Below are 23,788 nucleotides of genomic sequence, written 5' to 3' on the forward strand. Positions count from 1 at the left end.
CTTTTTATCAGGAGCGCAACCATTACCTCTGCCGGTACTAATTGTTGGCTGGATTTAGCTGAAGTTATTCATTTAATTTTTAAGCAATAATTGGCAACGGTGACGCAGTGATTAATTTATTGATGTAACTCAAATATTCCACATGACTTTCCTGAGCACAATCAGAGCCCAATTTCTATCTATGATTCAACTCAGTCGGTTTGACTCATTCTTATTAAATTAAAATGTCCTGTCGATGTTTTGACATTTACCTCTCTTAATCAGTAACATTGTAGCACGCACCGGCCTTCGGTCTTTGCAAGATAGTTACTGTGATGCCAAAGAGCTGAATTCCCATAGGTGGACAGATTTTTAAAAAGATTTATGTAAACGAGACTTGGCAATGAAGGGCGGTCTGGCCAGGTCGGCTCATCGGCAATCGCCGATGGCGCCGAGCTTAGGGGACCCCCAGAACACTCGCGTCTGTCATGAAGCGTAAATGAAAGGTGTAATAAAACATTATGCCGATTAATTAAACCAAGGATTGTTTGCAATTATAAAATTTTACTTCTGGTGAATATTTCTCGGGTTTTCAGCCAGGTTAATTCTTTTATGTGAGCCGACGTTTCGGGAGACGACTTGTCTCCCATCCTTAAAGCCGCGTTAGTTTATGGAAGTCCAATGTCACACTGAACCTGATCGACCGTTTACCGAGGACAACAATACGGCTCAGGTGTCGTCCGATTGGCTGTAGGTCTTTTGAAATTATTCACGTGAACTAACCTGGCTGAGAACCCGAGAAATATTAGTAAGAAGTATTCACCAGGAAAAATTAAAATCGTTTATAAAATTTTACGTTTTCATTAGTGGCATTATTTACAGCCTACTGATTGTAAAAATAATCTATAAAAATAACTAGCATAAAGTTGTCAGAAGAAAAGAAAGCTTTTTTGAAAGGGTTATTCGAAAAGTCTATGAGAACTTTTTAGATTTCAGTGCAGTTTCAAGGAAGAATTCAATAAATAGATTATGCATTCATCATACATGCTTAAATTTTATAAACTGTGAAATTATCACTTTTCATAGTATTTATTCTTTCGAAATTGCTATTTTTATTATCTTTTATCTAGTTTTTAAGGGCCAGAATAGCCTCAAAATCCATTTCAGGGCATTTTAAAATTTTCCGGCGGAGGACCCCCGAATGCCCCTGTAAGGAAGGCCCCATTATGGGGCCTAGCTGAGGGCCCCCAATCATCCCATACCGCCCCTGCTGGCAATAGATAAAATATTATCGGGTTTTGCTGTGGGTAAGGCCAACGTTTCGACGAGATACTCCCTCATCATCATCAGGCCAATGACTTACTCACTGGTCATTTACGATCTATGGTTATATTATTATACGCCACTATCATTTATCGAGGTTTGGATGATTTAGTAGCAAAGACATTTTCTCCCTTTTTCTCCGACAAATATGCCAATACTCTTCATGGTTTTAAATTTTATCGTTATTTAAGTAAGCACGTTTAACTTCGCGGTAGAAATCCTTAATAGGTTGGGATGTTTTAGCAGTGGATAATTTCCTTTAGTAACATATTAGGCCTCAGAGGACCCATTGGTCTGACTGATTCTTATTAAAATAAATATATTTTTCGCTTCAGGGTGTTTTCTTTTCATCACCTCCGGATGTGAGGGGGGGTTTTGGGGTGTGGTGGTGCTTTTCACCCGGCAATTGTTTCTGTTTGGTCGCCCTTCTTTTTTTTAATATCGCCATTTGTGCTGTTTCCTGTCGCCGTGACGGTGAACGATGGGATCGACGCCACCGTGTTGGATGGAGCGATCTATTCCTCGTGGGAGCCCTGAGGGGTAGTTATCGGGATTTGCAATTTCCTCGCAAAATTTCGCGTCCGGAAATGGCGAATCAGCACTTCCACCCTCGTCCCATTATGAGGCACTGCACCATCTCCGAAAGAAGAAAAAAATGTCAACGTTTGTAATCGGGGGAATCCGCGCAGGGGCGTATTGCGAAGACAATAGAGAGAATAAATAACGAGTGCGCGGTGGCAGATAATAATGACGTTTCGATTGATCGAAATTATGACTGTGAAGGGGAAAATTTAGACAATTGCTCATAGTGTGCTAAGCACTCAGGTGAACCCCGATGAACTGGTATTAACGGTGAGTGTCTGGTTACGCTGACATTTCAACTGCTGGAGTGTAGTGCCGCAAATGTAGCCAAAAGCTTGAAGCTTCAGTTTGTAGAAGTGGCTAATATTCATTATAGAATTGCCTTTGTATTCTTTGAAATTTCTTGTTGAAGCCAAACAGCGAAATTTTTCGTAGGCTCGCTCAAATCTCCACAAGACTACCATACCCAAAAGATAAATAGCATATACTGTAGTTTTGCAATTTTACCCTGCGCCCACAGTGATTTACGTAACCATAAAATTACTTATTGTTTTGAAGGCGAAAGAGAACTTGTTTTCTGGAGTTTATAGCGACGAAAACCTGGAAAAATCTGTCTATCCAAGAGATTTAATAAGATTACCACGCTTTTTCTGCCAGAAATCGCAGGTAGAACTTGAAAGCGTTTGAAACGGACTGAGCCACTTCTTCGAAAACAAGAGAAGAGATGCTGTCATCAAAGTCCATCTTATCTTGTTTTATTTGCTCAGCCATATGGGCAATAGTATTATTTTCAGTATTAATGACCACGATGAACATCTTAAAATTTTATTACTACCTCTCATTGGTGGATATTGGATGATTGGGCATGGATCACTTTTTCCGTGCTACCATTAAAAATGATACGTTAATAACATTGTATAAAAAGGTCCAGTCTGAAAACCTCACACCCTGTCAAACACCTTTGCGGAACATCGCACCAGAATTCCGCGAACCCGCGGACAATCTTAAAAGTGGAACAGGGGGAGAAAAGGCGCTTTTTGCTTAGTATTGGAATTATTAACGTACAAAATGCACTACGACAGGTCATATCCCAGCAGGATAGAGCGAAGAGTTTGCATTCGAACGCTGCGTGGGTTCCCTGCCTCTAGGGGAGTCCCACAAAACTACCATGAATCCAATATAATAATAGAAATATAGTAAATAAGGCAGTATGAAAATAGTACAATACCGTGTTTGTATGTTATCTGACTTTTAACGCGTCGGTTGGAGATAAAATATGACAGTCTGCGTAATAATACTTCCAACTTTATAACACATTCAAGTCCCAAGTTTTCCTTGCCTCCAAACCTGACTAGATTTTTGCAGAGACCGTCTTTGTCGGCACCAATTATCGAGGGGAAATCAAGGGAGGAATGAAGACATAAAAGAATATCAATGCGAGCCGTAAACTAGTGATTACCCATATTCGGTTGACCCAGTAGCACATAATTAGTATTGTTCACAGGTTTCAATGTGAACAGAAAGGAGGAGAGTATGGGATAACAAAGCTTAAATGCGAGCCCTGTTCATGAAAACGAGCATTGTGCTTGAACATCCAGAAGAATAACGGGGTTGTGAAGGGTGCACACATGACGCCCAATCCCCCACGCTCATTGACGTCACTCATGAATGCGAGCGATCGTTGCGGAGCACACGAGAAATGAAAAAAGGGACGAATGGACTCGTTATGATATGGAGCGTTAAAAAGAATCGGCGCGCGTAATATTAGACAAGCCAAATCGTGTTAAGAGAGATGATATCCAATAACACGCCATCTTCCTCGGTCCGATTGAACTAAATTGTTTCCTATCGCATCAAATCATCGTTACTCGAATCTTAGCAACCCTTTTCTCTTGAGTCAATTTATTTTTTTCTGCACCCGCGAGAATGACATTTTTTTGGGTATCCCTACGCTACTTTTTTTTATTGCTTTGGCGAAATGAGGGAATTTATATACGCGCATTAATCTTTCTGTCCCAACTCAACCCTTCCCGCTGATCTTCTTTCCTGTTTCTCGAAACACAGGCTCGCTATCTCTTCTCCCCTAGGACACTCCTCGCAAGGGGTGCAAAACCATCCCGCACTCTCCTCATCCCAAATCCCATTTCCCTTCCCTTCCTTCACAGGATACGCCAGCTCGACATTTTCGCGAAGGCATCACCCCCCAACCCCCTCTTCCCCACACACACACACACACACACCAGAGCAAAATGCACGCCAACTCTTCCGTTCTGCCTCCCCGCTTACAACCCCATGCCTTTTCTCGAAAAAGACACAAAAGATAGAAAGGCCACGAGCAGCAAGGAGGAAGGAGTAGGTTAAAAAGGGAAACGGGGATTGACTCCAGGGCATAATTATCCTTTTCTCTCCCACCCCATTTACTTGTGACGCGTTTTTCGAATGGATTGAAAGGGGGAAATGAAGTATTGGGTCCGAGTGTAGTGAGTTAGCGATATAATAAGAGAGATAGGTTTGTGGAAGGGTTTCTTTTTTATTATTATTATTAAGGGGACTAACTCTCTTCGCTTTCCCTTTTTCCTCATTTTAATTCCCATTCATTCTATCGACAGGGAGGGGGTGGGGGCTTGTATAGCGCTCTCAGTGTCCGATAGGGACCATCCCGTATCTCTCGCAACACGTGTCGCCAGCCAAAGCACACCCACACGAAACTACGATCACCAGCACCAACACCACGCGCATACATACACACAACGGACATTATAGGCGCTAAACCGTATAATCGATGCGATCGAACGGGGGATAACTCGTCCGGGAGAGCCGTTAAATGGGGCATTTACTGCGGCGGAGAGAGAGAGGAAGCGCGCGCGCGGGAAGGATTGGGTTAAAAATGGCGGCGCGCTGGCCATTGTTTGCGCGAAAGTGGGGGCCATTTTTGGACTTACCCTTTCTTTTTATATTTTTCCCTCCCCCTTCCGCGATCACGTCGGGTTAGGGTAAAGGGGTTCGCCCCGACGACGTCGTCACATCGTTGATCGATCCGATCACACGGCGAGCGGCGTGAAATAATCTACGGTTTAACAAACATTGAGTCAGTGTCGTCGTACGCAAGTGTTACCCTCTCCTCTCGCCCGCGAGGGAAACAACGCTTAAAAAGAATAATACAAAAGAAGAGCGTGGAGTAGGGGAAGGGGATGGGATGAATAATAAAAAAAAGGGTATCTGTTTCCTCGGCTATCGATTTCTGTCCCATCCGATCTGCCATGACGCCCGTGCGTGAATACAACCCGATCGTGTCCCGTGAAATCGGATCCCTGCTCGATCACGTGCCCCCTTTTAACGTCGCTCTCATCAATAATTAATGAAAGCGGACCGAGAGGTGGTCGCGTCGGTTTTTTTTGTTCGGTCCCGAAACTGCGCGGTGATGGGGTGGTATTGGAGGGGGAAAGGGTGTTTGCCGGGCAATTCCGATCACGGGACCAAAAGGTACCGCGAGACTTCGGGAGGGCGTTAAATCACCCGCGCTATTCCCACGGGAAGTGAGGGAACGGGATGGAGACATGGTCCATTTGAAAAATCGACATTCAGAGCTACCTTGTATCGTCACCCAGGCCGCTCGCAAAAAAAAATTGTGAATGGCTCCGTGTCACATTATACGCTTTTCGAGATTAAAATGTTTCGCGAATTTTCACGGTGGTGAACGACCGAATATGATCATGTATGATGGCGTGCGAGCCTTATTTGAGATGCCCCACCATGATGAATCGTGGACACCAATATCGGGAATTTAAAAATGGATGACTCCTATTTGTCAGGGATCCTTTTCAAATGTTTAAATGATGCTTCAAAAGAGCTAAGAGAACATAAAAGTTTCGAAGATAGTGCGATACCGGCGACACTCTACCATCTATTCCACGAGAAAAGCAGGAGAGCTTCGGGTTTGTCAATGGATGATGACCAGGGAAACAATAACCTGATCTGGAAAATAAGTATTCAACAGCGAGTATACAGGGTGTTTTAGAAGGAATCTGTAATGCTTCAGGAGGTGGTAGGAGAGACAATTTTAAGTTGTCTATAAACATTGGGTTTCAACTCCTTGGCTACTGAGCTACCTATGACAACGCAAACATTTTTGGATGGTCTTTGCAGTTACCATGAAACAGATTTTTCTTAGTTATCCAGCCTATCGACATTAAATTTAGTACCCTGGATTTTTAGGATATTAAATAATTAAGGTCGGACGCAAACGTGGGATTATAATTGCCTGAAATCATTAATCTTTGAGATTAATAAAACAAGAGCTTTGAGCGATCATCAACAATACGATTGCGCAATCTCACCCATTTTGAGATCAATTGTTTCCGATAATTATGATCACATATATAAATGATATTTAGGGTCCTAAAAAATCGAGATTATTAGATGGAATATCGGAAAGGCTCGATGCCCAAGAAAAACAGTTTTTATGGGTACTGTAAAGTGCATCTAAAATGTTTGTGTTGCCATAGCTCAGTAACTAAGGAGTAGAGACCCAATGTGTGTGGACCAAATATGCTTAAAATTGTTTCACCAACTACCCCACAGACTATTGCAGATTCTTCCTAAAATACCCTGTCCACTGTACAGTGCCACGGTTGGAATTTCAGCAGTACACATCCAGTTGAGGAACAAATTTCCATGCCATATTCTATTTATTGCACAACCTGGGGACGAGAAAATTTACCGCTGCTTCCAGAGAAACATTTGAAGCATATCGCATGATATTATTGGACGTCGCGTCCGCTTATGAAAACTGGTCTAAGGCTCCAATGCAGGGCATTATTTTAGAATCCAACACTCCGCCAGGAATGCTGCACTATTAATAAATGACCAAAAGTGATTCAATCCTGCCATCATATCCATTGTTGCCATCAAAGCTCTGGAACTCGAACAAAACTGAAAATAATTTTTAACATCAGATGAGGTTGTTCCTACAGCTAAAGCAAAGTAAATTAATAGGGACTACAAGGATAAGATTAAGATTTGAAAATAGGAGAGTCATTACAATGAACTTGTTACATTTACCCTTCGTGTTAATATCATACAGATGATTTCATGGAAACCAAAGGACAATAATAATTAATAAATACACATTCACTGAAGATAACTTTCACAAACCAGTCATCTTTAATTCTATTACTTTTTGAGGTTAGCAATGGTTTTCACGGAAACAAATTGTTACCCTTTTCTCCAGCATGTAGTCTTTCTTTTGTTTCATGGACACACAATACACAAGCACCATCAACACAATTATTCGCACATTGTCACAGCTCTTTTTTTTAACGTACTATATAACCATTAATGCATGATTCTTCACTCAATGTTCAGATGGTTTGATCACGTTCACACACGGAACATGTTTTCTAGGCTATACGCATTAATGGGAATAGGATGTTGGACGAAGAAGTCACTGTACGGGGAAAAAGTTCACCATTAAACGGACCCAAAAGTTAAATATCTCCCAGAATATGATCGATTTGAGATTTAAATCGCTTTCTAAAGCACGCTAATTACTCAAGATGCTATTCGGAAATCGATGAACGTATCTAACCATAAGTTTTTCGTAAATTAACGGGAAAAGACGCTAAATTACTGAAAAAATAAGTTCAAAATTGCCTCCAGTATCATTATAAACTCCCAATAACGTTGGGTGCTAAATCTAATAGGAGAAGTGTGATAAGTAACTTTAAAAAAAGAGGAGGAAATTGTAAATTACTTCGAACCCTGAACATTCACAACGAACATTAACGCACTAGGTTTGGATAAGAATTGGATTAAACAAACGTATGGCGTTGACAATGCTCAATCAATCAATGATTAATCATAGGAAAATAAAAAAAATATTAAACTGAGATGCTCAAACAATTATTTTGGACATTCAATGATCCAAGGTCAGGGAGGACGATTGGTATGTTTAACGAAACATAGAAAAGATAATCAATTGTCACGACGAATTAAAATATGTTTAGTGGCCTGAAGTTCACTGCGTTCTGGGCATTTTTTTAAACCGTAAAGCAAACTACATACGTGGGGCGTAGAAATTATCAGCCGGTAATGATCAAAAAGATATCCAGTATAGATAGACTAACTCAAAGACATTAGCGATAAAAAAGGTAAGAACAGTAGTTGCACTTGGCATCACTGCTGTAAGGACGACGGACTGTGTCTAGAATAGTGAGCTCAGCCCACTCCAAAAATGTGTATAAAACTGGACGAAGATGTCCAAACAGACTAACCCTGAACTATTTCAAGCTCTATCATGTGATACAATTGTTATGATAATGCAGAATGAATCATGAAAAGATACTTGTGCGTCTGAGGTTGGCAAGAAATTGGATCGGATACCAAGGAAAAAACACGTGTCTTGACTTAAAATTAAAATTTACAACTGATATGGTCAATAACTGATATGATATGGTATCAATTCAAACCAATTGCGTAAACGTCTAGAGTGATCAATTAGTTTTACACGAGGGGAGACCAAAATCACTTTCCATTCGTTTGATTATTTATGGACGTTGGACCACAGACATCACGTAATAACACCAAAGTATCCGGAGAAAGTACAAAATAAACCAAGTAAATCAACTTGTTATTCACTGCAATTGTCACTAGGAAAACGACCCCCGCGATAGGAGGTTTCATTCCCAGGGCTTCTAACCTTGGAGCACGGCAGAATTCCTTTCCCAGATAACTATATCACTATTGTTCTCTTCAATCAACAGAAGGACACTTCCTATTCTTTGGAGTCCAGGAACAAGTAAGGGTTTCCGGTGTCCCACCAGTTCCGCACTGATACCAACTAAAGGCAACACATTCATCTGCAGCGCAAAAATTTTCTGTTCCAACAGGAAGCACTTCCTCCAAGACCATGCGAGGACGCAAATGCCCATTGTTGACTGTTGTCGCTTCCTCGCGTGACAAAGTCGTTTACACTCAATCTTAAGAGCCTAGAGACGAAGGTGATTGATTCTTTTTTTTAGTAAACCTTAACCCTTCCTTCAAGCTTCAGTCCAAGAATATAGGAGAAAGTAATACATGTAGATCTCGCGAGCATTCATAGCATTCCCGAAGGGGTTTTTATTCCGATGCTAGAATCTTTTGATTTTTTTAGAAAGTGGGTGAATGTCTGTAAACCTTACATATTCGCTGCCTTTAGGGTGAGAAATTTTCACTTCTCCTTTGTTCTTCCTTTCAGTCTCTTCCACTAGGCTGAGGATTCCAGTCAAAATTGAACCATTCAACAAATCAGCTCACCACAAGACTTTGCCAGAACTACAATATCCAAGGACTCCTATCTTATGTCGTTCAATGGCTAACACCGTTAAATTCCTACACCACATCCTCTGCAAAGACGGTGTTAATACGTTGTCCCACGACTAACAGCATCATTAATCTCCGACAAAACGCTGATTGATCTCCAGAGAACGCATCTTAAGTAGTCCATGGACCGAAACCGATGAATACTTTGTCCTAAATACCCCTAAACTATCCAAAGACTGCACTGCAACATGGTTCAACGAGAAAAACCTTCAAAATACTTTGACAAACACCGTATACAGTCAGGAACTGCATTCCAACCATGTACAAGGACTAAAACCGTTGCATTAATCCGCAAAAACACCGAATGTAAAAACTGACTCGTTTTGATCAGCGACAGAATGCTTTCATCTGATGCGTTTCAACTAACTACTCCTCAAAGCCTTGCCCGCACACAATCACTTCCTCCTTTGCTTCCAAAGTCGACACGAGATCTGCTCTCGGCGCAGTAGCTCACAGCAGTCGACTTTCAATCTTCACATCACCCCGCTAGGCCACTTCCTCCGCCCGATGAATCACAGCCGCTATCCGGAAGAGCCCCTCTTTTCTCTTTGAGAAGCGGACGGAGCGAGCGATGTCCGCGCCTCGAGTAAAAGGGCCCGTCGAGATTTACCAGGGGGGTTCCAGGGGTTCAAACCGCGGATGCTTCCGGACCCGCGCGCCATTAATGGCGGGGATTGGAGCCATCGGCGGCGGCCCACAGTCAAGGATTGATGCAGAACGCGGTGGAGGGGTCCGTCATCTGGCTGGAGGTGCCGGGGACGGGACCCGAAGCCACTGCCCCCGCCAACCCCGACGTGGAAGCGTAGGCGTGCCTCTGTCGCAACGAGGAGGACATGTCGGTCACCTCTTCCGTCGGGAACGGGTGGCACAGGGACGATGTGGAGGTACCCGGGATGTCGCTGGGGTTCAGCCGGCGGGAAGACGACGAAACCTGGAAAGAAGCAAGGCGACGAATGAATCTTGTACTTTCCCTGGTATCACATCCCGAATAATCAGGATAATCACGAACTATTATTATACGGAATATCAAGAATTATCGGGTGGGCATTCATCAATTGATCAATGCCCTCTCGATAATTCTTGATAATTCCTGACGATACATAGAAAAAAGCAATAGACCATTAACTACCGATAATTTGCAAATCAAGAAATATTTTAAATTGACAGCTGACAATTTGACATTATACTTTTCAGTTTACATATGAAGTCATTGAATTACGCTCATTTATTTTTGTTGGCTATGAGTGAGCGTCATAAAAGGCAGGCAGTAATTTGCTGTAAAATAATTATATTTTCTTTCCATCATATTCATTTACTTTTGATTCAAATATTATCGATAATTCATCGAATATGTTAGCGTCAGAAATATTGTTTGTAGGCCGTGAAACACACACATTAGTCAATTAATGATTAAAACTCAAAAGCCTAAAGCAATTAAGACTTTTCTCAGAATAATAATCGGGCGATTATTATTCTGAGCAAAGGTGACGTTAAATCAGGTGATGATTTAACTATTTGCGGTGAAACAGGGTTTACATATCACCTTTTTGTTTTTTTGTGTTAGTAAATAGTACCGCTGATTCAAAATACCCAATATACTCATATGAACAGCATTTATTAAAAGCGGATAGCAAGCAACCCCCAGTGTATTGCGGGGTACATTCTGAGATCAATAATAAAGCCTAATAAAGGATTCCGTTGAGGTGCGTAAAAAGAACATAGGGGTGGAATAGGAGTGAGAGGACTTAAGATTTCATTTTAGAATTCAGTACACATTCGGTATCACTATGGTAAAATATAAACTCAAGCATGCCAGGTCATAGTACCTTACGATGGTATACTAAATGCACAGTCTGTACTCGAGATTTTAATCCGAAGACTCGTAGGAGACTCAAAACCCAACCTTGAATACATATTATCTGCAAAATGTCTCCATATAATATTCATATCAGTTAGCTAATAATAAAATCCGAAGATCAAAGCGCGGCGGAGTGGATTCTTTCCGTATTTAAATAAATACTTGCAATTTTCCACGATTATGAAATATATTACGACCGAGGTTTCAATGTTACTAGACCTTGAAGATGACGTAGTTACATTGAAACCTAGGTCGTTTCCGTCGAAACCGAGGTTTCAATGTTACTAGACCTTGAAGATGATGTAGTTACATTGAAACCTAGGTCGTAATAAATTTTATAACCGTGGAAAATTGCAAGTATTTAATTCAATATAGCTTATTAGTAGTGCAGTATGCAGGGATTGTAAAATAAGATGAATTAACCATCCCGAAGATTTATCATACCCCAACCCGCCACGTAGATGGAAAAGCGATGACGTAGCGACGCATGCGCGGTTGCGCTAGGTAAGGAGAAGAGCTCCTATTCGACGGGGGCGTTGTGGGTCGCCACGTCTTCATGGCTCGCACTTGGCGGGAGGGAGTCGGCGGCGTCAAATCCACTCGGGAAAAACTCGACGACACGTGGCTAGGAGAAAACACTTCGCTTAGCATCGCTTTTGAAAACCTCGGATCTTTTTAAGGAGTCTGCGCCGCCGACAAGTGGAAATCTCACTGCTTACCTTGCTCTCGACTACATAAATCTGGGAGGGCCCTTGTAAGGAATAAAAAACGAAAAAAATGAACACGAAAGCGACGAGAAGAGAATAGAGGGAGAGGGAAAAGAGTCCGAGCAAATACTGAAAGATGAAAAGCTTGTTTTCGCCGATAAAATGAATTAAAATAAATTGAAAAAAAAGACTGACTGCCACTTGTGTTCGTGGAGCTAAGCGTCGGTAGGGTGGGGGAGGAGGTTAGGGGTTAACCTGGGCGAGACACGATGATTGTTCAGGGGTTGCTGCTGAGGGTTAATGAGGATGGTGCGGGAATCCGAGACATTCCAACTCGGAACTCCGCCCCAGGGGACGCGCAGAGTGAGGGGGTGAAGGAGGAGGAGGGGGGGAGGCAGGGAAATAGGGGAAGGGGGGAGGCGAATAAATACGAGTACAAGAGTGAATCCCAGGGGGCGCTTTCGGGGGGAATATCCTCGACCGAACAAAGACCCGCGAATGAAGGAGGGGAGAGTGGAAGGTATTGAGGGGAGTTGGATTCCGAAAGGAGTTACTCACGCAAGGATTGCAACACCGCTATCGGGAGGAGCATGGAAGTGGAAGAAGAGGAGAAAAGCAATAAAATTCGCTTACGTTAATAAATTAATAACATTAGATAAGAGTACGTGATGATAATTTCATCGAAGGGACAAGGGACACATAAAAGAGAACAATAATACCGTGATAGATGGAAAAAAAAGCCAGAAATCTGAGTGTAAAAATGCAGCCTGATTGGAAAACCAACCAGAAACCTCTCGATTGCCGGTAGAGTGTTCAATGCTATATACGTATTAGTTGATAGCAAGACCCGCCTTGAGTGATCAAACAATCAATAATGCCATCTATCTAGTACTATTGGAGATTGAGAATTGCGCTAATTTTATTATTCATTTATTTTTGAACCACCGAAAACAGAATTGTTGGCCTTATACATCGGGATTTTTAACTTAACACTCAAACGTACTCGAACATCCATGCCATGGATAGGAGCAACCTTCTCAGTTGGAACTCGAACCCGCGACTTTTTGTGTGGCACGCAATGACTTTAACCCGCCGCCACAAAGGCCACAAAGTCTCGTTGACAAGAAAATTAACATATGGAGTATGTCACATGATTTTCGTGCAAAAAATAGTAATTAAAAAAGATGTTGCGATTATTTTCATCGAATATGGAAAAAGCTAAAAATGTATTATTTAAGGCGGTTCCATATTTCTGTCTTAAACATCTTTGCAGACACATTTGATTATTTTCCGGTTAATAATGGTTCTGGAAATTTTTGATTTTACTTTTTTTTGCGGACATAATTAATGTCTTCAATATTCGCACATTTCATAAATATTCTTTACCACATTAATACAACGAGCAAAATGATAATACCTGTAGTTGCCCGTGGTTGCCGAATCAAAGCGGTTTTCATGCCATAGCAACACTTAACTCGTGTGCAGCTCCATCCTCAGTTAACTTCGGGGGACAGCTCGAACTTAGACAATAAAAAAATCAAAAATGCATTATCCTTGGCACAATCCGACTGAAAGACTTGCGATAAGTCTCCTTGTGAATAATAATAATCCTGAAAATCATAATTCCGATGTCCCTCCGAGTTGAAATACAATATTACGAATCCATTAAATTCATAGATTTTGTCAAAAATATTTATTCACAAAATTTTTGACAAAATTCACAAAGAGCTTGTCTGATGTCATTGAGGTCACAACCTTAGATTCCACAAAAGCGGATTTTTCCACCGCTCAGGGCACAGGTGTTTGTGATGTCTCATCGTCAGTGATTAGAAGGGACTGTTCGTCTCAAAACTCCGCAGTTGAAGTTCATCTACAGCTTAATAGGTTAAACAATTTTTTTCCAAGCTGCTACTAAAACTTATTCGTGGAAATGAAACTCGTATCTTTACCTCATTTATATTATAGCGGAAGAACCCCTCAGGACTATAAATTTCTCCATCATTCCCTTTCGGACGCTAATCTCTCTCATTTCACAATAGAGAGGGTAGTGAAGGCATGAGGGGAACCGAATCCGAAAGGAGATAGACCTACGCGTGAGATTTTCCACCGATGGCGACAGAAGTGGAATCACTGGGTATGGAGGAGAGTAAAGATGTACCGAATGTTTGTGATGTTTCATCTTTAATTATTATTAGAAGGGACTATAGGTCCTCAAACTCCGCTGATGAAGTTTATCTATATCTTAATAGTTTATATATTTTTATTTCAAACTATTATAGAAACTTAGTGGTGGAAATAAAACTTGTCTCTATACCTCATTTATTTAGTGGTGGATAAATACATCCGGACAATAAATTTCACCTTTTTGAAGCTAAATCTGCCACCTTTCAAGATGGAGGGAGCTGTGGGAGAGATAGGGTGGTGTAGGTAGGAAAGGAACCGATTCCAAAAGGATTAAAGAGACCTATACGTGAGATTCTCCACCGCTGGCGACAGAAGTGGAGTCATCGGGGATGGTGAAGAGGAAAGATGCAAAGAGAGAGGATGTACTGGGAGGGAGACGGAGGATAAAATTCGCGAAGTGAGCGTGGAAAAAGGGAAAGGGGCTAGGGACAGAGAAGAAGGGAAACGACAGACGCCCGGAATCCTTCATTCAAAATGCATTAGCCTCCCTCATCCCCCCCCTCCCCGCGCAGCCCCCTGGAGGGTGGGGACGAGAGAATTAAACGGGGAAAATAAAGAAGGGAGTGAGGCAGAGGGCGCGAGGGGTTCACCAGGGTGGCTGGCTGCTGGGGTCCCGGCATCTCGAGGACCCTCCTGGCGAGAATAAAAAAAAAGAAAAGCGATTCAGAATGCGCCGCCACTGGTGTGGAGAGAGAGCAACGGTAGAAGGGACGAATACGACTGACGCAAACATTACGCAATGGAAAGAAATCTCAAATTCTCTCATCACTTCCAATCCACCGGCCAGGGGGCATGGTATAACATAAGTGTCCAATTTTGGCAATAGATAAACGGATAATCTTTCCAGCATTTTTTATGCGCCTCCAAATGCCAATTTCTTGAAAATTTCCCTGGTTCCCTCAGCATACTGGGTGCAATTCACCTTTAAAGGATTAACGATTTTTCCCAAAAACATAAATCAAAATTGTTAAAATATGCTGAGGCAAATCGGTGATGCCGAGGCATATGGGAAATATGAGAATGGAGTAGAGAGCATTTACAATTATTCGGCTGACACGCACCGGTATGACTCAGCAAATTTTAATATTTTTGATGAATGCTCGGGAAAAATCATAACCCCTTTTCATAACTGTAAATCAGGTTTCTTGAATAGTCATCAATAAGAAGGTCCTCAATTTTTCTTCCATCGATTGTACTACCAGAGAGCACAGTTCTCGACACTTTTGCATGAATCTTCAAAAATTTTCAATTGCTCTTAAATTGTTCGTGCTTTACTTAGACGATAAAGTTGAAGACAACGATAATGTAGAAATGTAGGAATTAACTTAGTAGTCTTGTAAGCCCATATTTTGTTTCATTTACAGAAGGAAAATGAATGCAAATGTATAATTCTATTATTAATTTCAGTATTCTTCCGATTAATGTAGGTTTCAATTCCATTTTAATTCTACAATTATGTTTTTTATCCTTAAATTCAAGCTACTATGTCTTGCTTATAGTGTGTATTTTGTAATTCATTGGTGTCATAATGTGTGCGGGAGACATCTGGCGGGATGAAGGCATAAATTAATGGAATACTCCAGCCTAAATCTGACAATCAGCGCTTGTAAGGGTTTGAAATTTTTTATTTATTTATTGAAAAGTTTTGTTTATTTAACATATTAAACTTGAACACAACCTACTAATAAATTTTTCAATTGATAAAAACAATCCTTAAATGGTCAGAACGGAAAAAAAATCATTCTATAGCACGTCTTCAGGTAACATGCCGCTTTTGAAATATTGGTGAGATTTATGCAACCCTCAGCAGTTACAATCCATTTTCTGGAAGTAGGTAAACCGGAAGCAATTCCACCCGTTTCATTCACCTCCAACTACCAAGGTTTTGAGGTATGATCTAGTACTCTCCCGGTGTACTGTGTCACGGAAAACCATTCGGATTTCTCACGAGCTTAGTCCAGTTACAGTTGCCGATACTTCGGGCATGGAATTAGGTTCAACCCTCCGTGCTGATGTCAAGACAGTGAAGTTGACTGGTATTTGTAATCAGGTGGGACGATCAGAGCGATATCACAGGATTCATCCGCGAGAATGAAACTTAACTTTAGGTCAGAAACATCGAAAAATACGTCAGGATTGAGGCAGGTGTAAAATTCAAAGTGCTTTCAAAGTCCTAAATTTTCTAACCTTATTTCCGCAGTCTATCACTAGGTTTTAACAGCAACCACGTTACATTAGAGAAAAACCGCTTTGACCTTTGGATGTTTTAAATTTATGACTCAATTGAGTTTTTAAATTTGGTATCATTAGATGATCTGTTCGAGGTTTTCCTCTAAAATATAGAGTCAAAACGACGTAGCATTGTGTCATCAGCAAAGGCTGAAATTGAGCAAGTTTTTATTTTGTCTCGACGGTGCATATGAATGTCGGAATCCGAGAGTCAACCTAACTTTATCGAATCCATGGATTAGTAACCCACAAGAATATCAATCCTATATATTCTTTATTAGTGTACATGCATAGTGGATTTCGCATAGAGGTCGCGGATTCGAGTCCTGTGTGGGTAGGTATCTCCTATCGAGGGAGTGGATGTTAGTTAACGATTAATTGTTGACTTGATGAAAAAAAACAATATAGAGGGCCAATAAAGTGCTGTTTTCGGTGGTTTATATAAAAATAAAAAAGAATAATACGCGACGGAAGTATGAGTAACTTTAGAGTGTAAAGTAACTGTTTACCAAACAATTTACAAGTCATATGCACGATAAAAACTATGATTTTCAACTAAATTATGCACTTCCCTGCGGAACAACACTACTTCAGAAGAATAAAATGTGTCATTCTTTGATTTCGACGATTATATCCCCTCCACCACCGCGATTGAGGACTGTGCATAACAAGTGCCCACGTGTGCCTTCTCAAGCCTTCCCCCCTCCACAACCAGAAGCTCACAAAAAAACACTTCGATGACTCCCCCACCTTTCGCAAGCCTTTAAACTAAGGGCTATATTCCCCCTACCCCCATCCCGGCCGTACTCAATGCAAATTCGTCCCCTGATCCTCTTTAAGTCCTTATATCGCCCGTATATACACCCTCCCTCCCCCCCCCACCAATACAACCGAACCCCTTCCACCCAGCTGATGTGAACCCCGTGTTTATGTGCCAACGCGTGCTTAAACCCATCTCAACTCGAAGCCTTGACGTTCGAGGGTGGCCTGTCTGTCGGTCGGTCCCTCGTTTCGCGCGGCGGGCAGTGTGGCCTTGTCCACCCGATGTCGTCTCTTGAGATTAGTGAGCGACGCGGTGATTTGATTCTCCTGCCGAAGGGGGGGGGGGAGCACCTGCGCCCCTCCAACCTCTCTGGCGGCGTCGGCGATTTCATTCGGACCCTACCCACTAGGCCATTGGATGTGTCTAGTATGCATAGTATATTTTCAAGGACAGCGACGCAACATACAGCTAAAGCATTGTATTTTTGATGATGTTAAGGCCGCTATACACGGCGAATCATATCATTCGCATGATCGTTCAGCATGATCATGCGCATGATCATTCACCGTGTATGACGGAACAATTCGCGAATGAACCCTCATGCGCTTGATCATTCAGTGAAAATCAGAACATGTTCTATTTTGCTCGCATGATCTTGTGAATGATCACGTGATCATTCAGCATGATCATTCGTATGATCATTCACCGTGTATAGCGGCCTTTACAGCAAAAGGTGATGTTAGCCGTCGAAACCATAGTAATGTTTTAATAAAAATTCCGAGGGAAAACAAAGTTTAATTTTATTCATTCAAAATGTTCGGCAAATTTCACAAAGTATCAAGAAAAACCGCTAACTTTTTTAGAGAATTGTAACTAAACTTTTTTCTTTTTTTATTACTTGAATTAGACACTGCAATATTTCCACTTAACCGTGCAATATTTTCGTTAATCGTCGAAACCATGGTAGTGTTTCAATAAAAATTCTGAGGAAAAGCAAAGTTTAATTTTATTAATTCAAAATGTTCAGCAATTCCAAAAAGTATCACCAGGAACGACCAACTTTTGTGGAGCATTATAACTAAAAACATTTCTTATTTTATTACTTGAATTAGGCAATGCAATATTTCCACTGGATTTTATTTTAAAACGACGCGTTTCGTTGTGATAAACGAAATTATTAAGTCGTTTGCAACAATGTGATGCCCGTAAACGTGTCATTTTAAAATAAAATCCAGTGGAAATATTACAATGACTAATTCAAGTTATAGTGCTTGAATGAGAAAGAAAAAGAACCCCCATCACCACTAGAAAGAGAAAGAACTTCCACCACATTTCGCCGCATATCATACAAGATATTGCTAGAGCATAGTGACTAAACTTTTTTTCTTTTGGAATATCCAACGGCAGTCATTCCAATATTACATTATTACCGTTATAGACGATATAAAAAACGCACCTTTTTTCCAGAATAATAATAGCTCAAAAAACCCCCTGCATCTTATATATGAAGGTTCGACCTCCAAGACACGTTTCCGCACCGTAGAGAGCTACACTCCAGATCAAACTCTTCACTAACCTTTTCTTTAAACTCTTACACAACGATCCTCTCAGAAGCTCCTTCCTGTTCATGAACGCCTCCTTCGCTAATGCGATTCTCTTCCTTATGTCCTTACTACTGTATCCGTTTTCCTCTAACGTACTGCCTAAATAGTTGAATTGCTCAACCTGCTCAAGTTTTTCACCACCTACCTTTATCTTGAGTCTCACATTCCTCGCTCGTGATGATTTACAAAACCGCATAACCTTAGTTTTCTTATGATTAATCCTCATCCCATACTCCTCGTAACGCTCGTATAACGCATCCACTAGAGCCTGAAGCCCCCTAGCTGACTGGCTAATCAACGCCTGATCATCCGCGAATCTCACTGATTTGAGCATCATTCCTCCCACTTTTATTCCAGCTTCTAACTCATCCCACGCTTCCCTTACCATCTCTTCAGCGTACACGTTAAAGAGCAGCGGCCTTGCCTCAAACCTCGCCCAATGCATGCCTACCCAGATTCTCCGTCCGCTATCCTCACTTGCGCAGTCTGGGCTATATACAGATTACGAATCAGTCGTCTATCCCTCCAATCTACCCCTATTCTCTTGAGAATATCCATTAACTTTACCCAGTTCACCCTATCAAACGCTTTTTCAAAATCCACGAAACACGCATACACGTCCTGGTCATATTCTAGGTTCCTCTCCACGAGGGACCTCATTATTGCTATTGCATCACGAGTTGGCTTCCCTCTTCTGAAACCAAGCTGATCTTCTCCCAAATACTCCTTTGCCCTCGCCTCCATTCGTCTGTTCAATATCCTCAGCACCACTTTCGCCGCATGCAATATTAGGCTGATAGTCCTATAATCTCCGCAATCCACAGCTTTCTTCTTTTTCGGAAGCGGAACTAAAACCGTCTTCACGAAATCCTCCGGCCAACATCCCTCCTCATAGATCCTGCGCACTAGTTCGAAAAACCTTTTCTTACCTTCCTTCCCTAGATTCTTCAGAAGCTCACACGGTATATTGTCCACGCCTACTGCTTTCCTAGCCTTCATATCACGAAGTGCTCTCTCTATTTCCGAATCTAATATCTCCGGCCCAAGATTATCCTCCTCCACTGAGGTACATTACATGAGAGAAATATTGGTATTATATGCTCCAGATAAAATAAATACGAAATTTTTAATGATAATGATGCTGTAGTTGAAGGCTTCAATGTTGGCCTCTTCATTTTATCACAGCGCTGCCAACTTGAGATCTGATACAGGTAAATATTTACCCTAAGGCGTGTTCGCAGTACTAGCTGGGGCGATAGACGCGGCATTCTCTGTAAAATCGTGAGACTCCTTTTCCCATGAAATCGAGTTAATGTTTATTGTTTCCGACAGCAATCAGAGTCAATAATGTGTTCTCATCCAGTTACGGAGAGAGGGTAAAGTTTGGCAATTTACAATTATACTCTTTCCATGGCTCTCAGCCTGCTGTCGTCAAAATGATTTCACTTTACAAGTCATGATGAAAATCCCTAAATTCAACTCAATATTATGTCAATGATTACCTACGAAAAGAACTCCATAATTTTAGGGATTAATTCATATTTACACTTTTTAAACGATGCTAAGGGTTGAAGACGCTGCTTACGATTTCCCAAGGTTTAGAAAGGTTTTCAAGCCTTATTTCATAATTTAAAACCGACGGACAATAATGAAATCGTCCAAATTCGCATTCGCATGCAATTCATGGAGGCGTAAAACTAGACATAAAAATTTAAATAATGTAGGTCGCATTTTTCAGTTAAGTCCGCATTGAAAAAATGTCTTGAGAAGCAAAACAAAATTTTCTTTTAGACGGTTCATAAAATAATGGAATGTTTTGTTGAAATATTGTATTGGCTCCGGATAAATATCCAATAGAAAAAAGTTACAATGCTTTTAGATTATGTTGTGTCCTTTCCTTGAAAATATGCTATTCATGGGTTGATAGGCAAAATTTTCAGAAGCAAAATATTATTAATTTTCTTGGTTTTTCTGCTAGGGTGCTCTGTGCACCCCATTATTGCAATCTATTTGGTATTGTATAATAAAAATACAAAACGAGCATCAAAAATCTTGTCTCGCCGGAAAAAACCATTGAACAACAATTGTAATGAACTTTCTAGGTATCGCTAGCATTGACACCGGTTCGAAAAAGATTATAAAAATTATCCGCACGCGGTTACTTAGTAATTGACTTATTTTATGGGATATTTCGATGCACCAATGGACACACGAATGCAACCCATTTCTCTTTCGGACTTAATATTGCTTAAAAAAGCGAAAGGGAAGGGAGGGAGCCAAGGGGTTAATGCATACAATACAGGACTTTTCATACGGGGGGTGAGGGGGGGGGGACAACTCTTTGAAATCTGTCCCCCTGAGGTCGCATCTTTTGTCGACAGTGATAAATACAGCGGCGCATATGCTGCCTCCGCTATCGTCCACCTCACACTTCGGCTCAAGCACTTGATGCCTCAAATCTCTCTCTCCCCCTCCCCTCCTCTTGGTCCACGCGCTTATTTCCCCCTCACCCCAACACAACCCTTTCCCATCCTTTACGTCACCATCCCCTGCCACTATGCGTTCACAAAAGTAATACGTTATGAATGAGTATGTGCGCCCTCTCTCACTGTCTCTTTCTCGCAATCCGAATACGCTTCTCAAATCGACTACTACATGTGGCGCGGTCCCTTTCACGCGCTATCCGCTCGAGTTTGGAATAGAAGGGTTTCGATTAGAAAAACTGTTCAGTATGCTGAGGAATCATTACTTGTTCAGAATTAATCAATTGGGAAATAGACGTTAGGTTTGGTCATATTCATTAGGGATTTATCAGACATTGAATTTGCGCGAATTAACGATATTTTTCAGAACTCAAAATAAGTCAATTTTCTTAGGAGAGATGTCGTGGAACATAACTAATGATAATGATAAACGAACATATCGTACTGTCCACAATTTATTAACTGAGTAATACACGTGTTTCGATTGTTATACAATCACAGTTTCTATTAGTACCTGAGGATGATTGTATTGCAATCGAAACACGTGTAGTGCTCGGTTAATAAATTGTGGACAATACGATACCTTAGTTTATAATTAACGATAATGAGTTCAGTTCACGCCAGCGATATTCCATAAACAGTAATACTGACAAAAAAATTATACCAAAAGACAAAATATAGCATTTATACGTAGCCAATACCACAGTTATTGGATTGAAAAAATCGTTTCACCGACCCCAGAGTCATCGTTACTGGGAAAAATTCGGTGTTTCTAAGCCGCTCAGCGAATTCAGCATGCGTGAGTGAGGGAGTATTTGTTTTCATCCGAACTACCGAGGTTTATCTTTATTTTAGTGAGGCCTAAAAGGCAGACCTTTTGGAGCAACTGATGGTTTAACATAACTTCACCGAAAAATAAAATTGATTACTACAGATGGCATAAAAATACATATTTGTGTATTAAGAAACTAAACAGAAGGATCCAAAAAAATTGGCAATATAGAGATAGCATTAGGTACTATCTAGAGAAACACTCGGCAAGGAGAAATGGAAGCTGATTGTGAACTGGGGTAGACAACAGAAGTCACATGTAAAAATATATTTTTATATATTTGCCAACTTCCAATGACACAGTTTCGATAATTATACCAAAATATTTATTTCCTTCCGTGAGATTAATGGCGGTCAATTAGGTGTGGTAGTAAGTGTGTTGGCTTTCCGTTACAAGGGCTCGAGTTCTAATTCCCGCGGTGATGAAGATTTTTCAGAGAAGAGTTGCATTTTTACTCCAATAGTGCATGGAGGGAACTTCCTAGAACAAAACTTAGTCCATCGAATAAGGGGCGATAAGCCTTAATCCTTGGCTGCTTTTTATTGAGAGGATGTAAGCGTGGAAACATGGTTTCCTTTCAATTTTCCATCCTTACTCTTTTCTCATGACTCCATTGTGCTTAGCGAACTGTTACCTCCACAAAAATCCATTTCTCCAAATTAGAATTGGTGTCCTGCGAAGGAGATTCGCATTTAAGGAAAATAAGTGTTAAGAAGACTTTAAGCAAACGTTTTAAGTTCCTTTAAGGGGAAAATCAATCCCGCTCGATCAATCTCTTTACGCGGTATATTACTCATTTGAAATTTACGCTATCGTATATTTACTATCATGGTATACACAGTAGATCCTAGTCAACATTTGCCTACATATTACATTTGAAAATTTTGCCTCATTATTCTCTCAGATGTATTTTTTTAAAATTTTATTAGATGCATTTGAGAAACATAAAAATATTCATTTCGATCAAATCTGCTTGCCATGAAAATTTAGGGTTATCATTTGATGATAATGATAAACGAAGATGTCGTATTGTCCGCAATTTATTAAACGAGGACTAAACGTGTTTCGATTGGTATAAAATCATCATTATGTACAAATATATACCGCATGAAATCTCTCCTGAGAAAGTTGAATTTATGTGATAATTTAATTTTAAACGAGTTATTCGTCGCAAAAAAAATAAAAAATACGTCCGGTCGTGAGGGAGCTATGAATCCTCTTAAGGTGAAACAGATCGGCCTCATTGCAAAAGAGACATTTATGTGTATTTATTATTCCCTTTAGTGTAAGAATATATCCGTATTTATGAGAGCACTTAACATGGCCCCAAAATTGTGACCGAAACTACTATATTTATGACCAATAATCGGAGTAATGGAGGAATGAATAAGCTGACTAAGTGCATTGACAATACCCGCCGATGAGCACACAGATGACATCTTATCACGCAATCAAACGGAAGGAATATGTAAGGATGGCGTGACGCGCCTGAGTTTGGAACGAAAGGGTTCTATTAGAAAATTGTTTTTTATGTAGAGGCATCATTACTAGTCCATAATCAACCATATGGGAAATAGATGTAGGTTGGGTTCGTGACGTTAGGGATTCATCAAATGGTTACATTCTTAGACAACAGGAACAGAAGCGGTGATATGAGGAAAATTCCGGAGGAAATAAGGAATTTTCTATTTTGACCTAGGAGAATACATTAAAACATGATAAACGACAGATTAAACCCCAATTATGAGCTCAAGTATAGTATCTCAAGAAAAAAAAACTGAGGGTACATGTTTCATTCGTTTTGCCTCAAAGCGTATCCCAAAGTGATATAAAAAATCATAAATTTAAAGCTGATACTTTTTTTGAGAAAAATACCGTCGAGACG

The 23,788-nt window shown here is 40.7% G+C and overlaps 1 protein-coding gene across 1 annotated transcript in view; it reads right to left on the minus strand.

Annotated features, from left to right (window-relative positions):
• Positions 1-6,921: 6,921 nt before the first annotated feature.
• LOC124153992 overlaps positions 6,922-23,788 on the minus strand; it is a 193,161-nt gene continuing 176,294 nt past the window's right edge. Inside the window, exon 7 of the mRNA XM_046527453.1 lies at positions 6,922-10,174. Coding sequence (XP_046383409.1) covers positions 9,944-10,174 — 231 coding nt within the window. The 3' untranslated portion in view covers positions 6,922-9,943. The remainder of the gene's footprint in view (positions 10,175-23,788) is intronic.

This window comes from Ischnura elegans, chromosome 2, assembly GCF_921293095.1.
Source record: "Ischnura elegans chromosome 2, ioIscEleg1.1, whole genome shotgun sequence".
NCBI classification, from domain to species: Eukaryota; Metazoa; Arthropoda; class Insecta; order Odonata; family Coenagrionidae; genus Ischnura; species Ischnura elegans.